Genomic DNA, 14,244 nt, shown 5'->3' with positions numbered 1-14,244 from the left:
TCCAAGTCCAGTGTTGCTGCTCTAAATCAGTCTTGTGTTTAAATTATTAACTAAGTACTGCCGATTTACAATCTTATCAGGATGGTCTCCCAAGTCCACAGGTAGTTCTTACTTGTAGCATTGGGCATAAAAATTGTGTTTGTCATTCATTATCACTGATTCAAGGATCCTACTGCCAATAGCAAGGAATTTTTTTTCAATCTAAGTGTGACTGCAAAGACTTGCCTCTGAAAATCTAGGAACTTCTTAAAAATCAGATTTTTTTTTTTTTTTCGTTTGCCTTTTCTGGATTCTAATTTGACTGGATCAGTGTCAGGCAGGCCTTTTCAACAACTTTGGCGCAGATTTTTTTTTCTGTCCTTCCTTCTGAATAGTAGCAGAATATTCCCATAAAATCTCTGATCCCCTCCATATGATGGAAAAACAAGTTAAAAGGAAATCTTGCGGCCTTTCTCCAGACAGACTGCAGAGTTAACAGTCTAGTGAGGTCAGGTGAAGACTTGCTGTGCTGTGTGGTCTATGCAAATAAACCAGAGATATGACAGCCTGTGAGGGAAGGGGTGAGCAATTCTAAGTTGCTGTTATGTGAAGCATCCATTCAAAGGCAAGTCCTTGTCTCTCAAAGCACATTTCCAGTGCTTGTGGTGAATTACTATTAATGCCTGGCAATCCTAGCAATGAAATAACCCAAATCCATCCAGATAACAATAATTCAGATTCCTCTGTGCTCTAGGATGTCAGTTCATTAGTTGTATGTTTCCAGTTTATTTAGGTGACTGCTGTTTATACAAACGGAGAAGTTTCCATTTTCTTACAAATTTATAGACTACTGGAAAAAAAGTTAATGAAAATTTTTCCAGAGCACTGAGTACAGTTTGGTGTGTTGCTGTTCTTTACTAAACATGGAAAATAACATTGATAATCTTTTGGTAACAGAAATTTAATACTAAAAAAGGGAATAAAAAATGTGATTCCCTCAGGTATTACAGAAATCTGATAACATTTTCTTTATCTTTAGGAAAAGAATAATTTAGAGATAGATTTGAACTACAAGCTGAAATCCTTACAAGACCGGTTAGAGCAGGAAGTCAATGAGCACAAGGTGACCAAGGCGCGGTTGACTGACAAACACCAGTCCATAGAGGAGGCAAGATCAGTTGCGATGTGTGGTAAGTGTTCCCTGCAAGCTTCACATAAATACATAATAAAACGTGTTCTGATTATGATATTTTAATATTTTAAAACATTGTCATACAACATAGTACTCTTGCACAAGTGTTTGATCCCTTATATAAAGAAAATGCATATTAAAATCTTTAAATATGAAAACTACATGTTTTAAATTACTTTCCCTAACATGCTATTTCATAAAAATTGTATTCTTTCTTAATGTTTCGCATACCTTACTTCAAAGCCTTCCTTGGCTTCCAAAATGCTATTGAATCTTGAAATTCTGTCTAATGCTAAACAGAATTGAAAGAATGCATTATCAAGAGAGATCTCTTAGAGCATTCATTCCTCTGTAACTGCATTAAAAATACCAGTGTTGTATTAGGCTTGTCTGAAGTGAAAAAGTTTCTTTTATAGATGTGTATCCATGAATCAAAGGTGTGTCTTGATCTTGTAAATGAATATGTCAGGTTTTCTCTGCAAAGGTCATCAGTACCTAAGTGTGTTTTTTAGAGTTAACAATAATGGTAGCATTTTTTTCTTTTGCTACTATCCATTCAGGGAAATGAAACTTTGCCTTACTTCAAAATGACTATGTAAAGAACCTGCATTTTTTTATTTCTTTCACTATTTATCTTTCCGTTGTCATGATAATATTCCAGTGCTTTGAATGCAGATTGGAATTATATTTCTTTTTTAGTGTTCCTTGTAATAATGCCAGGTTCTTTTTGCTTAGTAATCAGTCCATCAAACAGTAGAGAATCTTAGATAGCTGAACAAAAGGGTCTGAGAAATATTAGGATATTTATGACTGTTTTTATAAAATCATGCTTGCAGATGCTATGTACTCATTTTTGGTGTTTTTTTCCCTTAATCTTTTTTAGAAATGGAAAAAAAGATAAGGGAAGAACGGGCAGCAAGAGAAAAAGCAGAAAATCGAATCGTTCAAGCTGAAAAACAGTGTTCCATGTTGGACTTCGACCTGAAGCAATCCCAGCAGAAACTAGAACATCTTCTTCAGCAAAAGGAGAGACTAGAAGATGAAGTAAGTAAAAGGTTCTTCACTAATAATTTTCTATATAAATAAGAAATTAACGTTATACTGAGAAATAGAAAATTAAATTCACTTATGCTGAGCTCCTTTTATACTATCACTCTCAGTGGAGTTGAGGATAGTTGTTGGCCTAAATAGATTTAGGTAATTTTTGTTTGTTTCTTAACTCAAGTGTGTCTTGCATATTTGAACCTGAATTCAGTATAATGCTTTTTTTGTGTGTTTTCTCTTTTTCTAAAGAAAAAATTTACTTGTGAATTTGACTGTGCAGTCTGATTGATGTGGATGATTTACAGGTCTGCATATGTGTTGTCTAGTTTGCATTCTTTCCTTTAGTTCAAGGGAATGCAGTTAGAATATTGAGTGTGAAAACTAGGTACTAAAAATAATGGCTTCATCCGTACATTTTCTTTACAGGACAGTGGGAATGAAGTTTATAACATCTTTCTTAGGGGTCACAACTCATGTAAATTAGTTTTTGTGTAGTAGGTAAGATGCAATTTTTTCTAGGGTGAGAGGTTTTTAAGACCTGAATCCATGGAGAGGTTTGCAGACAATTTGCGTTTCTTCAGTTGTCATTGAGATAAGTTAAATCGGGGACTTTGACATAAACTAAAAATGGGAAAGCTTTATCATCCTGCAGCATCATAGCCATAGGTTCTAAGGGCAGCAGATTTGTGTGATTATTGCACTGAGGTGTTTGGAGATTCAGGAATATTTTGACATATGGTACATGGTGTAGCATCTAGTCAGTGGTGTTTGATATAAAATAATCCATATGTGAAGTCTCTTCAGCCACATGCAATTGGTTATTTAGCAAAGGCTCCTAAATGGAAATATTTCTCATTTAGGTAAGGAATCTGACACTTAAGCTAGAACAAGAGACGAATAAGCGAATAATGGCACAGAATGAATTAAAGGCACAAGCTTTTGAAGCTGATAACTTGAAGGGTTCTGAGAAGCAGCTGAAACAGGAAATCAATACCTTGTTGGAAGCAAAGAGATTACTAGAATTTGAGTTGGCTCAACTTGCAAAGTAAGTAAAAACCTGAAGTAAAATGGAAAAAATTGCTTAATTATACATGTACTATTTTGCCTGTTCCTGCTAGTGAACAAATTTCTCTAGTGCTTAGGCATTTTTTCCTAAACTAAAAGAGTATTTTTAGCTGCATGTTATGATTCCTATGTAGCTGCATGTTATGATTTCTATGTAACCTTCAGTGTTGGAATATTTTTGTTATGAGCTATGATTCAGAACAGTTTGTGGCTCACCATTCTATGTTAAGACACGCATATACATATACATATACATATACATATACATATACATTCCTCTTCAATTTCAATTACTTCTTTATGGATTGACTCTGATGCTACTTACTAAATCATATGGGACTTTTAGTACGAGAGTCAATAGTTCCCTTTAACTGCCTGATTAATTTTCTTTATGTTTCTTAAACCAACTTAAAATGAAGACATTTATCATTAATTAGACTTCTGTAATATATTCTTTCAGCTGACTTAATGTTTCTCCATTTAGAGTACTTCTTGGCTTCTAAATTGCATACTGAAGCAATCATTGTTTTAGAATAAGAACCGTATTAAATCAGAATTCTAGGATACAGCAAACTGTTCTTTGTGAAGTAATGTGTGTGCAAATGCTAGATAATTGTAGGATGCTGTTCTGGTTAGAAATTGTCTTTTGTTAGTAGCTGACTTTTTAAATGTTTTCATTTTTTTTATTCGTTCAAAGACAGTACCGAGGAAATGAAGGTCAGATGCGTGAGCTTCAGGATCAGCTTGAAGCGGAGCAGTATTTTTCGGTAAGACTTGTAAGGAATTGTGTGTGCTACATTTTTACATAAAATCATTTAACAGTGAATAGTTGAAACTAAAATTGCTTTAATGTAAGCAACAGCCTGGCATAAATCAGCTATTCAGAAAATCCTGCTTGAAATACAAACAAGGAACAAAATATTAGAGAACATTATAGGATATATCTAAAATGTTGCTTGTTGTTTGTCAAAACTGACATTACATTGAGGAAATCTTACCTGAATTATTCATCAGAGTTGTTCCTATCCTGAGCTTGGAAAGGAGATACTTTTCTGATATGATTTCAAACTTTGTAGAGAGTTCAAAATCTCCAAACTTACTGGAAAATATTCCATGCTATTGCTCTACCATGCATACATTTAAGAACCATAGACTCAGTAGCATTCTGCATGTATTCCTTATTCTAAAAAGCTACATTCTCTGCATCTGAATCTCTGAAGAACCTGGGTACTCCAGGTAGCCAGAATGTGTATTTCATAGATGTAGTTTGATCTGTTTCGTCTCTGTGAAAAGAAGCAATAGCATAGGATTCTCTGTAACACCTGAACTTCAGTTACATTTGTGAATATGGCCAGGCTCATTTCACTTTGGGAAATACTTTTAAATTTGGGTTTTCCTGGGAGAGGCAATAAAAACTTCAGTGTTTACTAAACTGCATATGATTGTCATTTCATTATGATTATCATATCATTATCCTTGTCATGTCTCCATGAAATGCACAGAAAGCAGGACATACTGCTAATACAAATTTGCAGAGCATTGTGTTGTTCCTCAGTTTCTTCTTTTTTCACTAACTTGTAGTTGAAATAAGGTGTTCGTAATTCAGTCTGAATATTTAGCAAAAGTAGTTTACTGTAGAAGATCAAATTTTAACTTTCAGAATTACAAGTGGTGTTAATAACAACAATATAGTAATAAAACCCAGAAGTATTTCACAGAAGGCATTTGCATAAATCAGACCTCAGCTGAATGACTTAATAAATTTGTAAGAAACTTAAGATCCTAAGAGAAGAGGTACGTGGACACAAAGAGAATGCAACAGGTGAACGTGTTAGGCTTGTTGGATGAACATTTTGAGACAAGTGATTTTTCAAGAGGATGCAGTTTTGTCCTGTTGTGTCCAGGAGACCTGTTCTTCTGTGTCACAATGCCTTCCTTCTGTTGTGCAGCACGTGTATTTGTGCAGCTATGTAGGAAAACACACTAGAAAATCGAAAACTAATTTGGTCGTATCAATTCCCTACCCAACAGAAACTGGAAAGAAGCATCTGGGAGAGGAAGGAAGGAGGAAATTTCATTAATGACAGTATTGGCGTGTGTTGGGGTTTGACAAATTCAAACTAAGTAGTCTGAAAACAAGGAAGAATTTCAGTATGGAATTTGAATAATGATTTTTTTTTAATGCTTTCTTTTACAGACACTTTACAAAACTCAGGTTAAGGAACTGAAAGAGGAAATTGATGAAAGAAATAAAGAAACGCAAAGAAAAATGCAGGAGTTGCAAAATGAAAAGTATGCCTATTATGTTTCTCATATACATCTAAGTTTTTTCCATGTAATACTGTCTCACTCATGAAAACTTTGAATCAGATCTAAGGTGTTTTAATTCCTTCAGAAAAAGGCCCCAAAAGTGTTCCCTAACACCTTGGAAGTGGCAAATACATAGGATGTTAGCTATACTAACTCACAAAGCCAAATATGGTTATTCATATTTGTTTTGGGCATTATCATGTCTGTAAGAAGAATAATGATTTCTCTGAAAATTTAGTAGGATTCGAAAATTTTAAAAAACATTCCAATTTGTGGTAATTGTCTCACTTACCAACTTTAAATATTTGATTATATTATCCCGATAATTACGTAATATATTTGTATAGTCAGTAAAATAATTTGGGAAAAAACATTATGAAAAGTCTTTGAAATTTAGTGTACTTCTGATTACAGCAAAACTAGTTGTTATTATTAACAACCATTTATTATGATGTACTATTTTCTAAGCTATCAAACAAGAAAAAAATTTTAAGCTTGTTTTTCCAATTTCTTAATTTATTTCATGTTCTGAAGAGGGAGACTATAGCCTTAGGCATGAAGTACAGTTTCTTCTAAAGTCTGTCTCTTGCTCTGCTTGAGCATCAGCATTGGGAAACAATCTGAAGGGCAAAAGTTATGTACAGTGTTCATTTTGTACAGCATTTTGGTGGGCCAAGAAAGGGAAAAAGAAAAGATACTGTGCTAATAAATATGGTGTAGGAGGAAAATATATGTGTCTCTGCAAAGTTGTTCATGAGTGGTAACCAACATAAAGAAATGGAGAGGGAGGGAGGAGAAGGTAGGCAAGACTTCTCTTGTTTTTCTTATGGTTATTTATTTATTTTCTTTTTTCTTTTTATGGATTCTTTGTACTCCATTCCCTCACTGTTCTCTGCAATCTTATGTTCATCATGAATGTTTCTTAATTGGATATAACTATGGGAATTGTGGGCAAATGTGGGTTAAGTATCTTTTGATAGACCACTTTGTACATATAATGTTATTTTATTTTCTGTTCCTCAAAGGCAGGAGAATACGTCTTGGTGTTTCATGGATGATTGAAATGTTAATGAAATCACAGTAAGCTTGCTGCTGTAGCTTCTGTGGACCATCAAAAGATCAAAGTGTACAGAATGCAGTTTTGTAACTCTTGCTTTTCTTAAGAAACTAATATAATGACCATTAGCTGAGGTTTGATAGTCTTCATGACTATCAAAAATTTGCAGTGTTTTGCACGGGAAAAGGAAAAGGAAGTGTTAATGTTCTTTTTACAGAGAAACACTCGCTACCCAGTTGGATTTAGCTGAAACCAAAGCTGAGTCGGAACGGTTGGCACGGGCACTCGCTGAAGAACAGTATTATGAACTGAATCAGGAAAGCAAAAAAGCTGCATCAAGGCACAGACAAGAATTGACTGATAAGGACATCATCATAAGAAGGGTAATTTAACTGTAGTCAATATAAATCTCTTCGAGCTGGAAACCAGAATTCACGGTGTTAATTAATGAAGTCTTATTGTGATCATAAGTGATAACTAATTAAGTATCTTAAATTTGGGGCTCACTTGAAACCTTAATCATTTAAATTTCATCATGTGTCCTCCCTAAAAAGCAAAACTCATTAATCTGAGATGAAACCGGAATGAAAATCAATTGAATGTCTGTAATTCAGTTATTAAGCCTTTTGTATTTACTTCTTGTCACTGCCAATTGTATTATTTAAATATTTTAAATTTGTGGAGCTGTGAATTAGGGACTCTTATTGCAAGACTCTCGTCTTTTAAAAAAAAATCCACTTGAGAGTCTTGAGTTTCACAACCCAAATCCCAAAATATAATATTTGAAGACACTTTATAGCATAGTTTTTGGATGTTAGTATGAGCTTGATAAATGTCTTTAACTGAGAAGTCTTAAACAGCAAGCCATGTGTGGCATAGTTATTTCATCATTGTTGTTTTTTCCTGTTTAACATGATTTCTTAAAAATCCTGGGGGTGTAAAATTTCAGGTGTAACTGAACTTTGCTTAGTTGCTGAAAGCTTTCTGTTAATGCTACCCTGGATATTCCATCTCTGTGAAAAGATAGTGCAAATAGTGTTTGTTTCATGAATTTGCTGTTTAAAGTTTGAGATCTCCAGAATAGCACTATTTCTTTAAGCAGAATTTAGAAGACTATCTCTGTGGCATCAAAGGAATACCTTCTTGCCAATATATTTTTGGTTTCAAGTATTCTGATAATTTTGTCAGCTTGATATACAATCATTTGTATATGCTTCAAACAAAACCTTTATTTAGGAATGCAATTATGTCTGGTTTTTCATGTATATTTGTTAAGTGAAGCAAATCCTGGCTGTGGCAGTGAACATACATTTTCAAAGTTGTGGTTTTCCTTTCCAACTTTTTTCTTTTTTTGCAAGCGCTGTACATATTTACCTATGTCTGCTTTGTATTACACCAAATTTGGTTTTGTTTTTATCCTGATTTTAATGATTTATGACAGTTATCTAGCAGTAAATGCCTTGTATCTACACTAGACTTCAATGCTGAAGTTCTAGCATCTATCAGCTACTTTTCTGTCTGGATTCAAGGTACCAGGCCTCTACATATTAATTTTTCCAAAGTACAACATTTAATTGAAAACTGCCACATTCTGTAATTGACAATCTGACTTTGCTTAAGGTGATCTTTGATTCCATACTACAGTGTTGTCAGTTCTGCAATGTTAATTTTTTTTCTTTCTGGGACAGGTGTGTTTTGAGCTTTCTGGTAAATTAAAACAGCCCAGAAGAATAGTGGCATTTTTTAAAAATTCACGTAGGCAAAAGGCGTTCTAAGTAAATGGTTGTTATAGAATTAAGGGTATTTAAAATAATAGTATTATAGATATTTTTAGAATTTATGTCAAGTTCTTTATTCTAAAATGTGTTTCTTTTCATGTAGCTGGAAGAAACTAATAACACTTTAACCAAAGATGTTGATTTAATAACGAAGGAAAACACGGAGATCAGTGAAAAATTCAAGAAACAAGAGGAAGGTATGTCATGTATGGAGTTTTAATTGATCTGCTATGAAGCACAATTGAATTTGAAGAATTATGTGGAGAAACAGGAAGTGAAAGAAAACATTGCTGTTTATCTTCTGTATTATTTTGGGCTTGATGTTGGCTTTAGTATTTCATCTTTGTGCCTTTCTGATATATCCTTCTGGTAATTTTCTGTCAGTGCAGTAGTGTTAAACTGGTAGTCTCTGTCTATGCAAATTGTATTTTTCTCAAAAAAGGAAGCAACAGGAAAACAGAATGGAAAAAGAGATGCACTTTATAGAAGTAATTAAGTTTAAAATAATTGCCTTGTACTAAAATACCTCAAAGTTGAATATTTTTTAACAGATTACAAAATGAAAAAAGAAGAGGAAATCAATAATATTAGAATGAATTATGAGAAGAGCATAAACACTGAAAGAACTCTGAAGACACAGGTACAACTTTTTATGCAATTTAATAGCGATAATTACTTTGCATTGACAGAAGTATTTCAGTTTTTTTTTTTTTTTAACTAACAGTTTCTTTGAAATTAAGTTTATATTAACCATAGTGTACAATATGCATTGTTAAATTTACATTTGAAAGAATAAGTTTTGATGCTGTCTACTTTGCAGTATTACTTCAGTTTTTAGTAAGGGCCATTTGTGTTGGTGAGGGGATTTTTTTATTCTAGAACTAGAGGAACTGAGAAGTTTGTTATGAAACATACTGCATATATCATTTTTCCTACTGGTTCTCCTTTGTCTTAACAGGCTGTCAACAAGCTGGCTGAGATAATGAATCGAAAAGATTTTAAAATAGACAGAAAGAAAGCTAACATGCAAGATCTGAGGAAGAAGGAGAAGGAAAACCGAAAGCTCCAATTAGAACTTAATCAAGAAAAAGAGAAATTCAATCAGATGGTAGTGAAATACCAAAAGGAGCTTAATGAAATGCAAGCGGTAAAATAATTTAATTTTTTTTATCACATTGTGGAATGGATATGGATGTAGATATGGATGTAGATATGGATGTAGATATGGATGTAGATATGGATGTAGATATGGATGTAGATATGGATATAGATATAGATGAGTTTTGTTTTCAAAATACTTGGCTGCCATGTTTTTGGTAACTATGCATGTATATATAAATACAGCAACTAGCAGAAGAATCTACATACAGGAATGAGCTCCAGATGCAGCTGGATAGTAAAGAGAGTGACATAGAACAGCTACGAAGGAAAATCATGGACCTTCAGCAAGGAATGGATTCTACCAGTGTTGCCAGTCTTCCAACAGATGAAACGGATGGAAATTTTTCAGGTATGAGAAAAGCAGACTTGAACTAGGCTGTGTTGCCTACACACAGTTTTGGAAAGTATTGTTTCAGAGAAGTTACTGCTTCTTAAAGTCTTCTGGCTGTCTAATTCTGTATCACATCTCCACTTCCTTTCTTTCTTTTTTTTTTTTTTTTTTTTTTTTTTTTTTTCTATTTCATACCTTAGTTGCTTATATTTAAGTCTTAATTTTTTCTCACATCACACTTCCCACTGTAGGGCTTGGCATTAGCATTGTTTACATGCACTTTTGAGTAAAAAGTATCTTTACATCTCCTGTTATCTAAGTACAGTGATTACAATGTGCAGCATTTGGTGAATAGAAGACAGGGCCAACACTTCTACAACATCGTGATTGTGTTTTATATCTTGCATGCAAAATTGTCTTAATCTTATCTCTTCTTATCAGTTATGTAGCACCTCTGTGACAACTGGCAATAACTGCTGATATGAAAAATAATTGGAGCAATTTCCATAATAAATTTATGGTTTTATGGTACTGTGATTTAGCAGATTAAAATAAGAATATATAATACAGCCATTTCCATGTATCAGCACCAGCCACGGTACCTTGAGACCCACTGTTAGAGTGGTTAGTTATTTACCTCTCTCCTTCCCCAGTGTTTGAAAAGTGTAATCAGTTAGTACTTTCACATGATCCACTTCTGAATTTCTCAATACAGGGAAAAATGTTTAGTGTAATCAGGTGTGCTTGACAATTTCCATACATCATGGAAATATATCTTTTTTTATATGGTTAAGTAATTTTTAGAATTCCTTGTGAAGTTTTTAATATAGTTTTGATAAGTCTGAGTTTCATTGTAGAAAAGTATTTTTAGACATACAAAACCAGAATACTATTTTGTGTATTTTATGACTTCAGTGGATGAGTAGTCAGGTAAAAGTAAATAGAATAATTTTAGATGTGTCTTTTCCTGTTAATGCACTTCATGCTGCTCAAATTGCCACATTATAGAGTTTTTCCAGGAGTCTTAGAGTGATTGAAATTTCAGGTAGGTTGTTATCAGTCTTAATACGTGTTTCGATGTAGTTACTCCTTTCTGTGTCTATTTTTGTTTCCTGTCTTCCCCTAGTGTATTTTTAGATCTTTCTTTTTAGTTAATACTGTAATGAATTTAATTTTAGAATAGATTTTTGTTCAGATAATGGTATAGTCTTTTCCTTCACAACTTACAGTTTGTTCAGGAAGCCTTTTGCACTCCGGAGTTTGATCTGTAAATTGCCATCTTGTGAAGATTCTGTCTTTTGACAACATCTTCAAGGGCAACTCCCATTGGAAATTCTTAGAATTATTAGTTTGATTAAGGAACATTTGTTTTCTTAGCTGTCACCCGTTAGGAATTCCTTCTGGTATTTCTGAAATATCAGTACTTCTCAGGCATTTTTCTCTTAGATACTCATTTTCAGGGTATTCCACTTAACAGGGATAAAAAAGAAATCAGAAGGGTTTTGGTTATTAAAGTGGTTTTTTCCTCTCCTCAAATTACAAATTGGAATCAAGCCTTACTGTTTTTAAGTGTCTCATAACTGAAGAAGACTGTAGTTTGTAATTTTAGTAGAAAATTTCTGAACTCTTTTAAATTCAGATCTTTAGAGTTTTTTTTCTACAACAAAACAGACCAAATTTATTCTACCCAAAGGAGTGGTTTTAAACTTCCTCACTTCCCTTCTCAGCCATTTTCATTTGATAGGTTTTTTGTATTACATGGAAAACATGAATGCTTCCATCCAGCCGTAGACACCTTCCCTATTTTTTTCTTAAGGGCAAAAGTGTGTCGATATGACCCCATTGTGTCTCAGATCTTGGATGGACTGTAGGAAAAAGCTCTTTCTTTGTCTGCCTCATTCAGGAGGGTTATTTTCAGTTTTACCTCTGGAGATGTGTGTAGTCAGGCTTTTGACTGCATAACCTGTCACTTCCATTTTGAGGCAGAAATTTCAGTCTGTGCAAGATCTTTTCAAGTCAGCTGTTAATTTCCATTGTTAATTAGAACATCACAGTTACTGGAAGTTCTGGTTATCTTGGGTGAGGCGTCTACTTGTTAGCCCTCAACTATTTCTTTTTTTGCTAGCCTTTCATTTCTCTTCTCTTTTTTACCATTTTTTCTACACATGCCTCTGATTTTTACTGCAGTTGTCCTGCTGGTTTTACTGAGTGATACAGGTAGGACCACTGATAGATATTATTAGGACTTCTCTAGATTTAGATTATGTCCCTACATGCTGGTGGTTTTTTTTTATTTTTATTTTTATTTTTATTTTTATTTTTATTTTTATTTTTATTTTTATTTTTATTTTTATTTTTATTTTTATTTTTTTTGAGAGTTTCTGGGTTGATTAGGATCTGAATAAGATGCAATTTGGTAATGAAAAGTGATTAAGTGACATTAGTGTAGTCAAATTTCACACACTTGCTAAAGAGCCAGGCGGAGGGCAAAAAAGGAGCATTATAAACATGAAACAAAAAAAGCTAGATTTCAGAGTAAAAATAGCCCATGCCATGGAAGGAGGAAATTATCAAGCACAGTTATTTTCCTGCAAATCAAGTAATTAGTCTACAAAACAGGTGACATATTACAGCAGCTCATTTGCTACAGTTTTGTTGTATGTTGATTGTCTTCACGTGTGAGCCAAATTCCCATTGCTTCCATAGCCCAAACGTGGCCATTCCTTCAGAGCACCTTGAATAGCATCTTGTTTAAGGGCTGGATGTGATGAGAAGTCAATAGGATTCTCTAGCAGGTGCGCTAGTTCTTGAAGGTAAAGGCACTCCTTAAAAAAAATTAAGCAAATAAATGGTTGGATTTTATAATAAGTAATTATAGTATGATTTATTCATTTTCCTGTCACAATAAAAACATCACCAGGGGAAAAAAATAAAGATAGAAAATAATATAAGCATGTTTAAGAGATTCCATGGTCATGATTCTGGCAATGGGCAGTCTTTGGTTTAATTGAGAAAAATTTTTATACTGATAAAATTTCTAAGGAAAAAAATTTCTCTGTTTAGAAATAGACACACAGAAATCACATGGCAGCACATTTTACAGCTACGTTTCACTTGGAGGTGTTTTCTGTCTGCCACTGGCCTAAATACTCCCTCAAATTCTAGCAGCTCCTAGGATAAGTTACATTCTCCCAAGGTGGGGATTGGCCCCATTAGACAATCCAGTCTATTCTCAGGCTTTTGCTTACTTACATGGGAAAGATCATTATGTGGATGAAGGTTTTTTCCTTGTATTCAATTCTAGGCATGTTTTGTAACTCTGAGTCCTGATTATTGATTCAGATAGCAGCTCATATCTCAGTTGGTGTCCCCAGTGTTAACAGAGTCCTTGCTGAAACAGCTGAGGTATTTGCTTCTAAATGATGCCTTTGGAATGCCTCTTCCTCCTGGCTGGACTTAGGGAGTCTTTATACTTGCATGATTGTAAACAGAATTCCTCTTTGCCAAGATGGAACATAGTCAGGAATGTGAGGGTTTTTTCTCCTAATTTTTACAGGGCACTTAACCTGTTGTGAATTGCTTTTCATCTGATTGGCAAGATTACTTAAGCAATTGAGCTATCCTACAGGTTTAACTGCAGCACATAATATTTTACAGCATGTGTTGTAAATCACATTTTGCTCAAAGATAGGATGGAATAATAAATGCAGAGCATTTAAGCCAGCAGTTTTATTGGACTCAGATAAGACTTGCTGAAATACCTGCAAGTAGCCTGAATAAACCTGAATAAATGCCAAAGCAAGATCCAGTCAGAAATCCTTGGTGAAATCTGCGTGAAATTATAGTAAGACAGTCTGCAGAAGGAAAAACCCGAATTGGAAGAATGGAGAGAGTTAGCAAGATAGTATCTCCAGGTTTTTAGTTGCTTTGGAAGACTCTTAGGAGCAGGAATTCTTGAACATGGGAAAGAGATGCTCTGCTGTTCATAAAACCACCTGCATTACTTAGCTCCAGAACAACAAAAAGTCTCATAAAGCAGTACAGTCATGGTTTTCTTGTGTGATTTTATTGAAGTCTTGCTGTTAGAACTCTTACCATACTGAATCTATATGAATCCTGGTAGTCTGGATACTAGCCATGAAGATGTTCAGAATGCAAATCTACATTTAAAATATATGCAGAGATAACTGTAAGATCTATAGCCTTTCTTTCTATGGAAGAATATATATCTATATATATATATATATCTATGGAATTCTTTCTTCATGTCCTGTTCGCATCCAGCTAGCCATCAGATATTTTTGAGGCCTATCTTGGACTTTCTGCA

At 33.9% G+C, this 14,244-nt stretch overlaps 1 protein-coding gene across 1 annotated transcript in view; it reads left to right on the top strand.

The window, feature by feature from the left end:
• Positions 1-14,244, top strand: part of ROCK1 (Rho associated coiled-coil containing protein kinase 1) — an 85,403-nt gene that overhangs the window by 55,120 nt on the left and 16,039 nt on the right. Inside the window, exons 18-27 of the mRNA XM_083859950.1 lie at positions 1,019-1,169; positions 2,055-2,215; positions 3,076-3,260; positions 3,978-4,047; positions 5,478-5,572; positions 6,865-7,030; positions 8,529-8,622; positions 8,977-9,065; positions 9,384-9,572; positions 9,770-9,935. Of these exons, the coding sequence (XP_083716076.1) occupies positions 1,019-1,169; positions 2,055-2,215; positions 3,076-3,260; positions 3,978-4,047; positions 5,478-5,572; positions 6,865-7,030; positions 8,529-8,622; positions 8,977-9,065; positions 9,384-9,572; positions 9,770-9,935 (1,366 nt within the window). The remainder of the gene's footprint in view (positions 1-1,018; positions 1,170-2,054; positions 2,216-3,075; positions 3,261-3,977; positions 4,048-5,477; positions 5,573-6,864; positions 7,031-8,528; positions 8,623-8,976; positions 9,066-9,383; positions 9,573-9,769; positions 9,936-14,244) is intronic.

Source organism: Zosterops lateralis, assembly GCF_965231275.1.
Source record: "Zosterops lateralis genome assembly, chromosome: 1".
In the NCBI taxonomy this organism is placed as follows: Eukaryota; Metazoa; Chordata; class Aves; order Passeriformes; family Zosteropidae; genus Zosterops; species Zosterops lateralis.
This window is presented reverse-complemented; position numbering and strand designations above follow the sequence as displayed.